Source organism: Genypterus blacodes, unplaced genomic scaffold (assembly GCF_046128005.1).
Source record: "Genypterus blacodes isolate CSIRO-AG114 ecotype Tasmania unplaced genomic scaffold, CSIRO-AGI_Gbla_v1 ptg000143l_1, whole genome shotgun sequence".
Taxonomy (NCBI): domain Eukaryota; kingdom Metazoa; phylum Chordata; class Actinopteri; order Ophidiiformes; family Ophidiidae; genus Genypterus; species Genypterus blacodes.
In genome coordinates this window covers 639,690-655,290 of record NW_027466945.1, presented here as the reverse complement: position 1 = coordinate 655,290, position 15,601 = coordinate 639,690, and the positions used below count along the sequence as shown (strand labels likewise).

At 42.2% G+C, this 15,601-nt stretch overlaps 1 protein-coding gene across 1 annotated transcript; it reads right to left on the bottom strand.

Annotated features, from left to right (window-relative positions):
- Positions 1–280: 280 nt before the first annotated feature.
- Positions 281–15,350, bottom strand: LOC143012298 (apolipoprotein B-100-like). The gene is made up of 29 exons (XM_076165371.1): positions 15,296–15,350; positions 14,903–14,932; positions 14,497–14,609; positions 14,231–14,376; positions 13,980–14,127; positions 13,725–13,877; positions 13,370–13,494; positions 13,169–13,254; positions 12,632–13,076; positions 12,403–12,517; positions 12,167–12,313; positions 11,862–12,073; positions 11,565–11,760; positions 11,291–11,470; positions 10,995–11,198; positions 10,718–10,885; positions 10,373–10,578; positions 9,966–10,148; positions 9,746–9,876; positions 9,438–9,648; positions 9,174–9,346; positions 8,791–8,954; positions 8,596–8,705; positions 8,143–8,516; positions 1,989–8,006; positions 1,787–1,898; positions 1,654–1,677; positions 1,366–1,552; positions 281–1,270 (listed from the first exon to the last, which is right to left on the bottom strand). Exons 1-29 carry the CDS (start codon positions 15,348–15,350, stop codon positions 281–283), a joined length of 11,406 nt encoding a protein of 3,801 aa, XP_076021486.1.
- Between the last annotated feature and the right edge of the window lie 251 nt (positions 15,351–15,601).

Here is a 15,601-nt window from a genome sequence, read left to right as displayed (position 1 = left end):
CGTTTGGATGTGGATTGAAAAAAATATTATAGACAGTAATCAGGCTTTCAAATATTGCAGTAGTGGATTTTATTGATGCTCTGCAGTCTTTACATAATGTGATTTTACAACAAAGAAAAATTAGACACAATAAAGCACTGCAATCTTAATGTTTGTATACAATAAACCAGCTACATTAAAGTGATACAACATTTGCTCCACTTAATCTGTTATAAATATGGTTAAACAGCTATTTGTCCATACTTGGTAGAATATGTTTTCAAACAGATGGTAGTGTTTCTTACTGTAGGAAGGGGAAGGGAAGGTCAATCTCAAGCCTTCCTGCACTAGCCCTCACGTAGGCCTCCTGAGATGTTTGTTGCAGAACACCAGAAACAGTTGTATTGAACTGTTCTACCACATAAATGAGCATGTTCATGACATAATCAAGGGCATTGTTCAGCTGCTCCAGATTTACTGCAGAGAGCTGCTCAACAACACTATTTAGGACGGTGAGAATGTTAAGATACAGGCCATTAAGGTAGACTAACACTCCATCCAAATAGTCAGAGTTGAGAGAGTCAACAAATTCTTGGGATTTCTCAACAATAGACTTCAGAGTCTCACCAATCTTCACTAGCATTGTGTCAAGGCTCTCCATATTTTTCACAAAGTCAACAACTTCATCAAAGATGTTCTTAATAGCTGTTTTAACCTGATCGAAGATCTGGCCTCCGGTAATTGCATCACCGATTGGCATACTTACTTTGACATTTCTGAGCTTCTCAATTAGGGTGCTATAATAGACTTCCATGTTCTCATAGACAAGCTCAATGGCTTTCTCTAGCATAGCAGAAATGCTGCTGGTCAACTTTTTGAGGACCTCAGGCAGAGTGGTCATGTCATCTGACCCAGGTAGTTTAAACTGAGTCTCCCTCAAGAGTTTCACAGCAGCATCCAGGAGGACCTGGACAGTTTTTTGGTACTGGACAAAGGTGTTCCTGAAGAAAATTGACAGTTGGCTCATTTGAATATCATAGGTGATTGCAGCATTGTAGGCCTCCCTAACACGTTCAACAACAGCATTCTTCAATTCCTCAATGTTCTTTGTGATCTGGTACTTCTCAGCAAACGTGGTAAGTGTGGAGACCATGGAAGGCATTCTCTTCTTGAGTTCAAAAAGCATGTCTTTTGGTGCATCCATGTTGTAGGCAATTTGCACATTCATTTTGTCAGCATCCTTAGGAGTTGACTTGATGATTATGATGTCAATATCAGCGTCTGGGGCAGACTGTAAAGATGTGAAAAGGCATTATTTTAGATTTTTACACTTTTACAATATTTGTCAAGAATTAGAAAGTAATTCACATAAACAGAAGTACTTACAGCATAACGGCAATAGAACCTTGCAGTCATCTCAGATGGGACTCTGCCACTGAGTTGAAGGCCTAGGAAGCCAGTGGATGGGATTGATGCTGAGGTGCTGATTCCATCTCTGCTAGCAGCATAGCGGAAGGTAGCATCAGTGAAAGTAGGGCTGGTGATATCCACATTCAGGGTATGCCGAGAAATGCTAAAAGAGGAACAAAGCATATCAAATGGGAAGTCATTATTATTCAGAGTTTTTTATGGATCGTAATTTGTAAAAGACAGAATATTGAACTGAATATTTACCTGTCATCAACTTGGCGTTTTCTCCTAAATATGAAAAAAACAAAGTGAAAATTACATGAAAGCTTAAATAATACACATTTTTATTAATAAATAAAATTGGAACATTAAATGGAACATTAAATGAAAATGTTACCTCAGGGCTTGGGTAATGGCATGATTGACATCCATGGTTAGGTCAGTGTGTGTCAGGGCAAGTTTGCTAATGATGTTCAGAGCTTCATTCTCAAGGTTTGCAGTGATGGAACCTATTAAAAAAGAGTTTTTGATGCATTTTGAGAATTTGATTCACAACAAAGCATACATCAGATATCTGTGTTCAGGAAATTTCAACTCACCATCCAGGTCATGATCCAAGATGACAAAAGCCGAAGTGGCAGATGATTTTAAGGTAATCTTGAAGACAGGAGCTTGTCCCTCCAATTCAGCAAACAGGTTTGTGGTGTACAGTGGGCTGACAAACTTGGCATTGCTTGAGAACTTCTGCTTGACGGCTGTCATTTCAAGAAGAGCCTTCTCAAAGATGGTGAGGTCACCCACACTGCTTGGCTGAGACATATCAATCTCAATTTCAGCAGTCAGGGAAGACATTGGTGCAAAGTCAATGGTCGCCTGAGCCACATGTTTCCCGTTGGTGTTGAAAGTGAACAGATTTGCCTCATTGTTGCCAGTAAACTTGAGCACTGCATAAACGCGGCTCAGAGAGACTTCAACAGCAAGATTCTCATTCACATCCATACTAATGACTTTGTCGGCACCCTGGTTAAGTTTGGCATCAGCAATTACCTTGTGTGTGGAGCGTAGGCCATCGACATTTAGGTACAGATTAGCCTCATTGTCCAGGATTGCCAACAGTTCATAATCTTCAGGTCCTTTGCTATTAATGTTTGTCTTGGACGTTGACTCCATGGAAAGATATTCCAAGGTTCCCTCTAGCTTCAGGTTGTGTTCTGCCTCTACATTTCCGACAGCCTTGATCACAGGGATGTTGAATTCACCCTTCATCTTCAAAGTGGAGGTAGCAGTTGGTTTAGTTTTAGTGTCTGCAAGAAGATTTTGGTTTACCTCCAGGTTGAGTATAGGCAGGGCAATCTTTGCAACAGTAGCCACAGAGACAGCGGTTTCAAACGTCTCAGTGCTCAGGGAGATGGTGCTGTCATGAGTGCCCTCAATGTGAATATTTTCAAGGGACAGGGAATTGGCCAACTTGATTCCTCTCTTGGTGGTCAGACTGGCAGTACCATCAAGTTTGGCTTTCAGGCTATCAAATTCAGAGGCTGTAATTGCTCCCAGACGGAGTACAACATCATCTTCAGCATTCAGTGCAGCATTGACATTGAGATTAACGAGGGCAGACTTGAAAGACAGCTCAGAGATCAGGTTACCCATGGAGGGAATCTGGATCAGACCCATCACATCAACAAGGGGAGCAAACAGACTCTTTTTGTAGACAATCTTGGCATCAACATCAACTGTCTGGTCAGTGGTAATCAAGATGTCCTTCAGTCCAGTCACCTCATACAAGTTCAGATCAGTGATAGCTGGAGTACGGAAGTCAACAAGTGGCAGCTCGAACTCAGGAATGCTAATGGGGGATGTCAGGAAGTCAAGATTGGCCTCACCATCCATGGCAATTGACAAGCCAGCCTCATTTTCATTGTTGTCAATGGTCAAGTTGGAGAAAAGTTTGTACTGATTAACACGAGCCAGCATTACTGTGTTCAACTGTTGGCTGTCAGGCTTGATGACGGCGGAATAATCATTTTGAAGATCTATCTTAGCGCTCAGCATTTCAAAAAGGTTGATATTGACATTTCCTTTGTTCTGGAAATCAAACAGACACTCAGTTGGGCGAGCTACAACATTGATTCCATTGGACATATCTCCAGCGATAGTGGTGCCAATTAGTTCTGCGTCATGGTTTGCTTTAAGCTCAACCTTCAGGTCGTAAAGGTTAGCATAACCAGTTGCCACAAGACGGCTGTTCTTGATTAGTGAGCCCTCAGCCTCATTGCGGATATCAAACTTAATATACCTGAACAAGGCAGCTTCAGCAGTCATTTGCTGGTTCATTTTCAGTATGCTCGATGCCGTTTCACCTGACAAAGTCATTGTAACAAGGCTGGGAGTTACTGTGACGAGCATGTTGGACATGTGGGTAGCCTCTTCAGAATCCAAATTGACTTTGCCCACGTTATCAACTGTAAGACTGAGCATGTAGCCATCTTGGCGAAGAACTGCCTTCTGGGTAAGAGTGGCCTCACTTCTAACATCGATGAGTGGAAGATTTACCAAATGATTGTAAGCTGTGTCAAGAGAAGCAGACATGGTCTCTTTGATGGCCATAACAGCTGTGTTCACAAAATCAGCAGTGTAAAGTGCAGTGGTGACCTTCACTGTAGTCTTGGCTTGGGCCTGACCTGATGGGCCATTGAGAGTTACAGATGCTTGATGTTCAACTCCAAGAGCTACATGATTGAATTTTAGAGTTTCTGCAATGACAACTTGACTCAGCATTGGGGTTTCAATGCGAGCTGTGGAGTCCAGTTTGTAATTAAGAAATTCAAAATCAGGGGATGAGGCCTGGGAAGTAAGCGATCCAGTGAACTGAGGTGTCATTTCATCCTCAGTCGAATTCTGGAGCTCAGCAGAAGTCTTGAAGGCATAGACAGGAGTGTTGAATCGGATTTCACCATAAAGTTTACCAAAGCATGGAATCATGATCTCACTTGGGATGGTTGGCAGCATCAACTCAGGAAGCTGAAGAGTCTTAACAAGCTTTTCTACAGGGACCTGTGGGATGGTGGGTAGGGAAATCTCGGCAAGGGTGATTTCAGGGAATGTTAGCTCAGGCATGGTAGGAAGATAGTTGATGGCCAGATCTCCAAAGAAAACATCTACATCAAGCTTCTTGATCTCAAAGTTTACAATGAGTTCGATAAGCGCAAAGATTCTCTGCTTGATGTCGTCAAAGGAAACTGTGTTGGCTTGAACAGTATAGAAACCCAAGATGGTGAATTCAGGGATTTCCATCTGTGTTGGGACAAGATTCTCAAGATTGTCCATTCTGAAGTTCTTGGAAGGCACAACAAGATCAGTGAGAGGGAAGGTGAAGGTAGGTGTGTTGATTTCAATTTCCTTCAACGCCTGAATGAGCCCAGTGATGATCTGCTTAAGCTCACTGAAGAGCTTTTGTTCAGGTACAACAGTCTGAATGAAATCGACAACAAAGGCGAGCGCCTGAGAGCTCCTGGACAAAACTTCAGTATAGCTTTTGCTCACCAACTCCAACAAAGCAGTGATCTCACCATTAACATCCATATTAATGATAACCTGTTTGAGAGTTTCAGCAAAGCTCTTCAAGTCATTCAGCAATATCTGATCAAGCGCGTCCTTCACAGATTTGATCATTTCTGCAACTCTGATCTCTCTCAATTGTTCCAGGTAACCTCTCACAGAAGACAAAACAAAGTTGACAAAACCTCTTGTTGCCTCAAGTTTCTGGGGGATTTCCAGTGTCCTGACCCACTCGTTCACAATTGCTGTATACTTAGCGATCATTTCATTGGCCTGATCCACAAATGCATTGTAATCAAATGACTTCAGCCCCTGCACAATAGTATCAAGATATGCATTAAGATGTTCAATAATTTGTTTGACTTCAGTTGCTTTCAAATAGTTGATAGCATCCTGCATAACCTCTGTAACTTTGGCAAGGATATCTGTGTCCTTCAATATGTTGCCTAAGGCCCTGATGGTTTCCTCAACCTTCAAGCTTCTCATGAGCTCCACAACCATATCCAAGATAGCCTCAACCTTTTTGTCAGCCTCAAACTTGACAATGACTTCCCGCATCTTGGCATATAAGTAATTGATCTTACCTAAGATGTCAAAGTTCTCATTAATTTCCCTAACTAAAGTTGTGATTTGAGTGAAGATGTTTGTGGCAACCTCACCCACCAGTTCTTCAATGCGAGCTTTGAAGTCGATAGATAAAATGAACGTCTTCCACTCAGAAGCAAAATTGGAAATGTCGAAGGTCTCAATGTATTCTCTCAGTTCAGTCACGATTGTCTGCAGTTTAGCCTTGATTTCAAACTTGGTATCAATATCACGCAGGATTGCAATGCTGCTGCCGCTCAGTTTTTCCAGGTCAATCTGCTCAATCAGGTCTTTTATTGTGTCAATGACTGTAACAACCATACCCTTGATGTCATATTCCTCCATTTGTTGCTGGATCGTCTGAATGAGAGCTTCAGGAAGGTATCCAGTAACAATTGTGTTCTTCAATGAGTCCAAATAGTTTAGGGTGTAAGTAGAGAGATCAGAAAGGAGTTTCTCTAAGGTAACCTTAAGGTTCATCAAAGTGGCTTCCACATCTTCCACAGTGAAGGCATATTCTTGAGTTAAATCAGTTAGGTACTGCTTCATCTGCATGGCCTTGCCTTCAATATTCAGTTGAGCAACAAACTCACTCAAGTTTTGGGGAAGAAGCTCAAGTTTAGCCCGGACCTCCTCATTGTTGATGAAGTTCTGCACTGACTCTGCAATGCTCACAACAAGGACCTTCATGCTTTCCAAGAAGGCAGGAACATTTTCCACAAATGGGATCTGGATTACCTGACTATTTGTGTTTTTGTCATACTTGAGGAAGCCAGAGATGGTGAAGTCCTGATTGTCTGTGGAGGCTGTGTTGAGAATGTTTGTGAGGATGGTGCCAGACAGTTCCATTCCAGTTCTCTCAGCAGTGTTATAAACACTAACATCCTGATTGAGGGCGTGGTTATTCATCTTAGACTTCAGTGTAAGAGTGGTCTTCTGCTCCTGAGGCATCAGAACAGTGTCCATCTTGTTGTCAATGGTTGTCTCCAAGGAAAAGCCATTGTCCAGCTGCTGGGTCAGTGATGCTCTGCATTCATGTGAGCTGGCGAAAGCCAAGGGCTGTGCTTTAAGCAGGACTTTGCCATAGAGCTGGGCACTGTGCTTTCCATACAAGGTAAGGTCTCCATCAGCATTGAAGATGGCATCAAGGTTGAAGTCAAAGGGAACAAAGCTGGCCCGGAGAGTGTGGTCAAAGCGCATTGGCTGGGAGTTAAAGCGGGCATCATTGGTGAACCTGGCAGCAAGACCGACAACTTCAATCTCGGTGTTGTGGTTCATGTGAGTTCCCATAATACTGCCTGTAGTGCTGCATTTAGCATTGGCTGTCAAGTCAGCATAATTTACTTGATAAGTGTGCTTGATCTCTTCATCCCCATAGACGGCTTTCAGGTTTCCAGTCAGGTCGATCTTGTAGAGTTCAGCCGTTAGCTGAGCCTCATTCATGAGGTTGGCAGCCAGAACTTTCAGGTTGTTGTTAATATTTGCAGAGGCAATGTAGGGTTTCACATCAATGGTGATGTCATGATTGTAAGAAGCAAGTTCACTGACAATAGCCTCAGCCTTTGAGTTGAACTCAAGGTGGGTGAGAGAAAGAAGCATGTTGTTGGCATTATCAAACTTGATGTCATTCATCTCCGCCTTGTTGTTAATGGACAGCGTAGCCTTTGAAGCATCAAGCCCTGCACTGAAGGTATTCTCCAGGGACAGAAGGCTCTGTAGGGTGGTTGTTCCACTTGTGGCCAAGCCATCCTTATTCAGTGTCAGAGTAGCCTTGTGAGTAGCCTCATTCTCAAGGAGCTTCACAGTGGCATCACCATTGACAGCTAGACCATTGACATCAAGAGAGGCAGTCAACAGAGAGTAGACACGGTTGTCAGAGTGCTCCCCGTTAGTCTCCATCCTCATGATGACTTCACCGTTACCAGCCGAAGCTTCGGCCTTGTTGAGAATCTTCATGCCAAGAGCAATTGCATTTGTATCACATTTCAGTGATAGCTTGTTTTCTTTGTAGGCAAGTTCGACAGCCTGAATCAAGGTGTCCTCCATGGCATTGGTGTTAGACATGACTGAGAGTTCACCATTGACAAATGTTGCTTTAATTGTGTTTTGGGCCTTGCCAATTGAGGTGTCAAATTTAAGAGAAGAATCAATATTTGCTTCTGGTCTGAATGGAGAGATTTTGACTGACTGGGCAGAAACGGTGTTGCCATAGATGGGTCCTGCCTTGAAGAGTCCTTCAAGGTTGCTTTCAGCAGAGATTTCTTCAGTGTTGATTTCAGCCATAACAATGTTCTCAAGTGCAACACTGAGACCAAATGGACTGGTGGCATCAATCTTGCTGCTGGATTTCACATTAATTTTGTCGGTGATGGTTGCCTCCTCAATGACACTAATACTGGCTTCAATGAACTTGTGGGCCAAAGCGCTTTTCAAATGGGCTTTGATGGATTCAGTGATGGCCAGCATTCCAGAGCCTATAATTATAATAATAAAAATACTGTGATCGCTGAAGAGATAGCAGATATACTTAAATGGCAGTTATATACATACAGTATATAATATAATATGAATATGGTTATACACAAACATATTAATATTTAAAGAAAATACCTTCAAGCTGGACTGAGAAGATGTCAAGTGGAGAAGTTCCTTTCACATCAAATTTAGCTGAGTAGCTTGGTGTCTCCACAACGTCTTTGCCGGCAGCCACTGAAGCGTCCAAGTCGTACAGGTTGCTCTTCATCACAGATGAAATCTCTACTTTGCCGAAGAGAGGAAGAGATAGATCAAGCCTCTCAGGGACAAAAAGCTCTGGAATGGGAATTTCCATGGACACGATCTCAACTCCAAACTGGGGAAGAGACAGGCTTGGTGTGGTTAAAGCTGCTGGGAGAGCCAGGTCTTCTGTTGACTTTCCTCCAAGAGGTAGAGGGATAGCAATGGTGAAGCGCTCATCGTTGAAGTGGTAGGCACCATTGGCGTTACTTAAAAAAAAAAGAATGAACTTATTAGACCAAGAATGTGCCAATATTAAGAATTAACAATGTGTTGTTTCAAACTTACAAATTCAGGAACAGTGTCTTTGGCAGTGTAACTTCGGGCATATCAGGCATTCTGATGTTCTGCATATAAGGAATATCAGCTCCGTACTTTTCCATGTAGTTGTTTGTAGCCTAAGGAAAGGATAAACCTTCGAGTCAGCCTTTGAACTAAGAAAACATAAAAACTTTTCCATAGATTAAAGGTTATGGTGTGTACCTCTACAAACTTCTGGAGGATGTGACGGACCTTCATCTCAGTTTCACCCACACTCATGTCAAGAAGATTATTCCCATACTTATCAATCAGGTCAGCATATGGAACAATTTCCATGACCTCAGAGTTCACATCAGACTTGAATTCAACCTCAACCCTGCTGGTATCTATAAGGATAAATAACAGTAAAAGAGATTCAAAAGCATTAGAAAGTATTCCTCTAAAACTGCATTTGGCTGAGACTATCTCTCATCATCAGCTTTCCACACAATGGTATTGATTTATTGTGTGACTTTTTGCAAGAATGTGTTGACTTTCAAACTAGTTAGAATTGTAAGTAATATTCATAAAAAGCGAAAAAAGGAAAAAATGGAAAATAACAATACCATATTTCAATTTCAGCTTCTGCTCGGAAGTGGTTTGTAGGCGCTTGAAGTTACTCTGAACCTCAAGTTCTAAGTCTTCCTCACGCTTCAGGTTAGCTGTGACAGTCATTTCGGCACTCATTGAGGGGATAATAAGTTGGCCTTGCAGCATGGCTTCCTTCATGGCTGAAAGTCTGAAAGATACCAGGTACAAATTAATCAATACGTCCTTAGCTCTGAGTGTGATGTTAATATAACCTCATGTTGATATGATGGATTTCTTACTTGGCACGGCCAACCAGTGAGAGCTCAGGGCTGTTCTTGTTGATAAGGTCCAAAGAGATTGAGTGAGTTCCTTTCCCCTTGGTGGCCCCATCAACAACACCCAGCCTGAATCCAGCCTCGATATCACAGTCAGGGATTTGGAACTCAGTTGTAAAGACGTTCTTCCTTCTGTTGTACTTCATGGTTGCTCTTGCCTCAGTGGGTTCAGCACCTGGTATTCGTCACGCAACCAATATAATATTGTTTATGAAGTGCAGTAACTACACAGCTTCCCAAAATAGATCCATATTGTGGAATGAGGTTATTACCTTCGGCTCTCAGACTCAACTTCACAGAGTCAACCTTCTGCCGGCCCTCTTCTCCCTCCCTGAGGAGCTCATATGCAATGGTAGCTGTGTATTCAGTGACTTCACCAGCTGGATGCAGCTCCACAGCAAATCTGTTATGGTAATTCAGGTAATTAGCCATCATGCTTAATTATATATTTAAAATGTAATTATTTGCTAGTGGGGAAGATGTCTTGCTCACTTGCTGTCTCCAGTGAAGGGGAAGTAGGGGGCTGTCTCAGCATTGAAAGCATCAGTGTACTGCAGAGCAGTGCAGTATTTCATTCCAGCGATGAAGGGAGAGCACTCACTGACATCAACCTTGTCGTTCACCTTAGAGGGAATGGTCATTACCTCTGATCCAGTCACTGCTACAAGGCTGTTACTGTAATTGAAAAATAGGAAAGTTGTTTAGGTTTAGCTTGTTTTTATTATGCTATGATCATGGTTATTTTTAAGTTTCTCTTTTCCATTTCAATGATATTCAGAGTAGTTAATAGTTTTACTGCAGGGAGAAGTGAATAGTACTTGAGGATTCTTTTCTTTCTTATTACTTCCTTGTGTGTTGTAAAGATGAAAATTGTGTCATAAATGACCAGTCATACTTACGTCATTTGGATGAGCTTGGTAGGAGTCGTTAGAGCAGGCATGGTCAGCTTTACATGGTCTTTTCCCATGGAGATCTTGGCACTGAGGCCACTCTCGTGGAAAAGATTGGTGTGCATCTCCAATCCAGAGGAAACAAAGTCTGGGATGTGGGTGCCAATCTGAGTTACAAACTCAATGCCAGCAGAGGGCATAAAGGTAACCTCGCTCTGTGAGGAAACATCAGAGAGAAAGTTGTACTGCTTCCAGTTACGGATACTGTTTTGTGATAAAGTTGTGTTTGGCAGTAAAACACATTCACTTAATGTAATAGATACAATTAATAGTTTTATAAAATGAAGTTATTACCATATCACGAGCAATGTTAAGGCCTCCCTTGATACCAGGAGTGAAGGTACCAGAGAGTGCCACCCTCAGAGGCACACCAGTGGCAGTGGGGAGGAAGAATTCATTGTCCATGAAGATGTAGTGGGCAAACATTGTGTTGTCTGCTTTAGTCATCAGTCCCATCATCACCTGCAGATGATGAAATGCACATGAGAGCACAATTACAAAACACATCTAAGTTCCCAATAGTCCTCTTAAGTAAAGAAATGTTTCAAGAAATAACTGTACTGTTACATACTTCAGCAGGGAACATTGAGAGCATCTTATCAATCATCATTGTAGCAGAGTAGGCCATCTCCTCCATTTCATTTGTCCTCAGATATCCCAGCTCATTTCCCAAGAGTCTCAGGTAAACCATGGCATCAGGAGAGGGATTGGTCTTCATTTCTCTAACCAATTTGTTCAGGTTACGCACAATCTCCTTCACCAGGTTCTGGGAAGCCTGTGGATATACATAGTCCATTTGTACAATTCTTGAAAAATGTTGTCAGAAGTATTCCGTCGTATAAAGTAGTAGATGATTCCTCGCTATACCTGTCTCTTCATCCTGTCCTTCTTCAGAGCAGGCACGATGTTCATCAGGACCTCGTTGACTTTGAAGGGCATGTTGTCAGAGACGAAGTACATGGTCTTCATGACAGTGTCAGGGAAAAATCCATTCTCTCCAAACAGGGCTTCAACAGTTGGTTCAAATCCTTTGCCCTCCAGTCCAATCTTAAAAGTTGTCAAGTTGCAACAGTTATACACTTGAAGTCAAGTCAACACACTGAAAAAGCAGAATTTAGATTTCAACAGCTTGAAGTGTTACCTCCATCATGTCAGCGTCATAGCCAAATGCCTTCAGGGTCATTTCAAGCATTGCCTCCTTGGGCAGGTAGCTGGTGCCCTCAAAGATCATGTTACCCTCCATAGAGCCGATCTTGTAGTTGCGAGAGAACTTGGTTGGATCCATGATGGGTCCAATCTCATTAGTCTGCAGGGCATCAAAAAGCTTTTGTCTCAGCCTGTGGGAAAGAGGGGCACATTTTAAAACAAACTTTTGATAGTATAATATTAAATCAGGAGACTGGCTTGATAAATATAGCTGCTACAATTCTTCACTTACAGTTCTGTCTCAGGATCAGTTGAGGACATAATGTTGGCTATGTGGGAGATGACAAAGCTTTTAGCTTGTTGGTCTTGCTCTTCGGGCAAGGCAGCAGCAAGCCGGGCCAGTTCACTTGGCTGGGGATCCTTCATCAATACCAGATATGCAGCGACACGCTTTTGCAGGGGGCTAGCAGAGTCCAAAAGCACCTGCATGAGGATTTCTCTGCCCTGTGACCCATAAATAAATATAACTGTCATTATGAGTGACATCTACGTAATGATTCCAATATTCTGTCAAACCACTGGCATAATTGGACTTGCCTCCTCAGGGACAGGGGTCTGCCTGTATGCTTGGATGGCAGCTTGCTGGACACGCGCTGAGGCAGCAGGTTGGTTCACACACTGGAGCACAGTAGCTCTGAGCGCAGGACTGGCAGCTCCCATGGCAGGAGCCATGTTTCCAACAACCTATAAGAACAGGAATCAATATTCTACTCTATACTGCTCATTCATGTTCCCAAGCCAACAATTTCTGAGTTATTGAGATGTATACCAACCCTCAAAGTCATGAAAGTTTGGTCGTCATCACCAGAGCAGTCACCCAACTGGGCATCCATGAACTCAGCAACAGCATAAATCTCAGGGATCAGTTTTCCTTCAGCTTTGTAATATCTGTTGAAGAGGGATATCAAATTACAATTTAAAACCTGCATAGCCATATTCACAAGGGAAATGAATAGCTTCAAAAAGGATGGAATGGAATGATGTGGGGTCTTGTTCACTCACCTCCTAACAGCATTGCTCAGGGCATAAAAGATGGCTTTGCTGGGCTTGTATTTGGCCATCTGAAGCATGTCATTGATCAGGAGGGGAGAAGGATTGGACACGAGTCCCAATGCAAAAACAGCTGCATCAGTCTCAAGTGAAGGTTGTTCAAAGGTCCTGAGGATGCTCATGATGCCGCTGCTGCACTCAGGGGTGCCGCACTGGGCTAGAACTTGGAAGGTCAGAGCACGGGACACTTCAAGAGCCTCAGGAATGCCAGAGATCAGGGTCTCAGTCCTCATTCCACGGACCATGATGACAAGCTTGTGGAAGAGGTTGGCCCTCCTTTCACCCTGGGTCTCAGGCAGAGAGGCCAGCTCTCTCAGCACATTCAGAGCAGGCTCCTTATCTTGCATAACAGTCCTGTCCTCGACAGCTTCCATGTTAAGGCCCTTAACAATCTCACCTACAGTACACAAGCAGTAATTATCCATTTAATGAATATTTAAAGATAAGCAGCTATGATTTAAAGCAGCATAAATGAAAACATGTGCTTACTGAGTTCAAACACTCTGTCATTGTGAGGAGAAACACTAAGGAGTGTCAGTTCTTGCTTGCCAACATTGGTAACTCCATACTGTCCCCTGTAGAGAGAACGCAAAGGTTTAATATACAGTATGACTTGCTCAGACAATATGTTCAATTAATAGCAGATTGAAGTGTAAGATAGCATAGAGAGCGCTATAAGGTGTGACATACTTATGGGAGAAGGGCACTAGGATGTGGTTCTCAGTGCAGGACCCATAGGTCAAGTGTTTCTGCTCATTGTCAAATTTGTAGTTACAGGTCTGAGAGCTCCTCACAAACTGGGCAGCTAGGTATTCCTGTAAGTAGACAAAGAAGCAGGTTATGGTGTGGATTCTTTAAAATTGGATCACTGCCACATTTTCATGTTTTAAAATGAAAAAAATTGATGTTTTTTGTAGCAATGGTGGCGATGTAAGAGCAAAGCTTACATTCATTTTTATTTGACTGTGTTTTATTTACTCCTGATATCAAAATGAAATTTTATTTTACTAGAATGTTGTGAGCAAAGCTTGATTGGCTGTCTTACCAATTTAGAGACAAGTGCCAAGGGGCTGGTGTGATCTCTAATGGGGTTAAACTTGTCGCATCCGGACAGATCCCTAGAGAGGCTGATGTCAGTTGCGATGTCTTCTCTAGCATTGACAGAGTAGGTGGTCTTGCACTTGCCGTGGATGGTGGGCTGAAATTGAAAAATATACAACAGTAGCACAGAGGTTTATTATGCAGATATGCTATTTCTTCCTTGGTAATTATGTGAGCATATAACACTAAGTAAATGTACCATAAGCTTGTTCATTTCCTCCTCCAGCAGAGGCACAGCCAGAGCAGAGATGATACCCCTTTTGATGTTCAGGATGGTGCCTGTCTCAGCTTCGTGAGGGTAGAGTTTCACATCATACACACCCTCAACCACAACCTTCAGAGGGTATCTTAAAGACAATTTATGGCCAGCGTTAAACTCAGTTGTCAGTGTTGATATGAGTATAAGGATGCTTTTATGAGCCTTAAGTTTCAAACAACAAGGTAACCTACTTCTCCATCTCAGCAGCAAAGTTGTCAGAGCTTGGTGCAGGTCTGAACACAGTGTTGCCGTCTGCGTCCATGCCAGCCACCTCACTCAGGCTGCATCCGGTGGTGCGCACAATGTAGCTACAGGACTGAGGTACCTCAATTTCCACCTGTTAAAAGATTTAATTAATTTTCCCCTACTGAAAGGAATAAATACTCATAAAATACAATGATTAAATACAAGATCTAAGTAGGGAGTAGTACAAAATAGACAGTGTAGAACTACGTACCTTGCAAGCGCCTTTAGGTCCATTCTTAAGATCTGAGGAACCACTGATACCATTCAAGGATTCAGCTTCATACTGGTATTCATACTTATGGTAGGGTCTGTACCTTTGGTTCACTGTTAGAGAAGATAATATTTAGAGTTCAGTACACTGTACACAGTGTGAAACATGTTCAAAGTACACGTGTTACCACATTTAGGAAAGTCTGGAAAGATAAGTCACCATAAAGTGTACATATGCGCCAATGTACAACTGTACATATTCTATAATGTATAAAAAATGCAAGTGCAAGTATAAATTTATTAGATATTGTCACAACATAACACTCAGCTTCTCCAACGGTTGCTGTGTGCTATACTTTAAATGCCTTTAAATAGTGCTACTAATCCATCAAAATACTTGAACTTACACAGGCAGGATGTATCTTCTTCCTGGGAATCTGTGGACAAAACATAAATAAATAAGACAAAAATGTACATTTCCTGTCATCTTGTAAGTAAAGTCAGGGCTTGTCAGTGTAATGAAACAAACGGACAATGTTACTATAATACATTACATTACGGTCATTTAGCAGACGCTTTTATCCAAAGCGACTTCCAATAAGTGCGTTCAAGGTAGATAAAAGAACTTCAGGTCACAAGAAATCGTAAGTGCATTTCCTTCCAAAACCAACAACTAAGAGCATAACTAGAGCTAGAGTAGAAGTGCAATAAGTTAGGTATTGAATCCCATCAATTTAAGTGTTAATCCTATTCTATTATATACATAAAATTCCACAATGAAATACTGTATGGATACTTACAGGTAAGAGCAGACGTGCTCAGGAGTATGAAGAGGCAGAGCTTTAAGTCCCCCATGATGGGCTCGTTTTGGCTCTTTGCTTTCGTTGATGAGACTCAGAGGAGACTGAGGACGTAAAGCCTACAGAGGCCTTATATACCACAAGCGCTCAATATGAAGGGGAGGTGGGAATTACACACAGTACTGTTCCAGTTTCAAAGTCCAGTACATATGTATGTGTGGAGGGACAAAGGCAACTAGTTTCATAAAGCTTTCTAAGTAAGTTTATTTGGTCACTGTCTAATACTGCACTGGTCTGAGTTGGCTG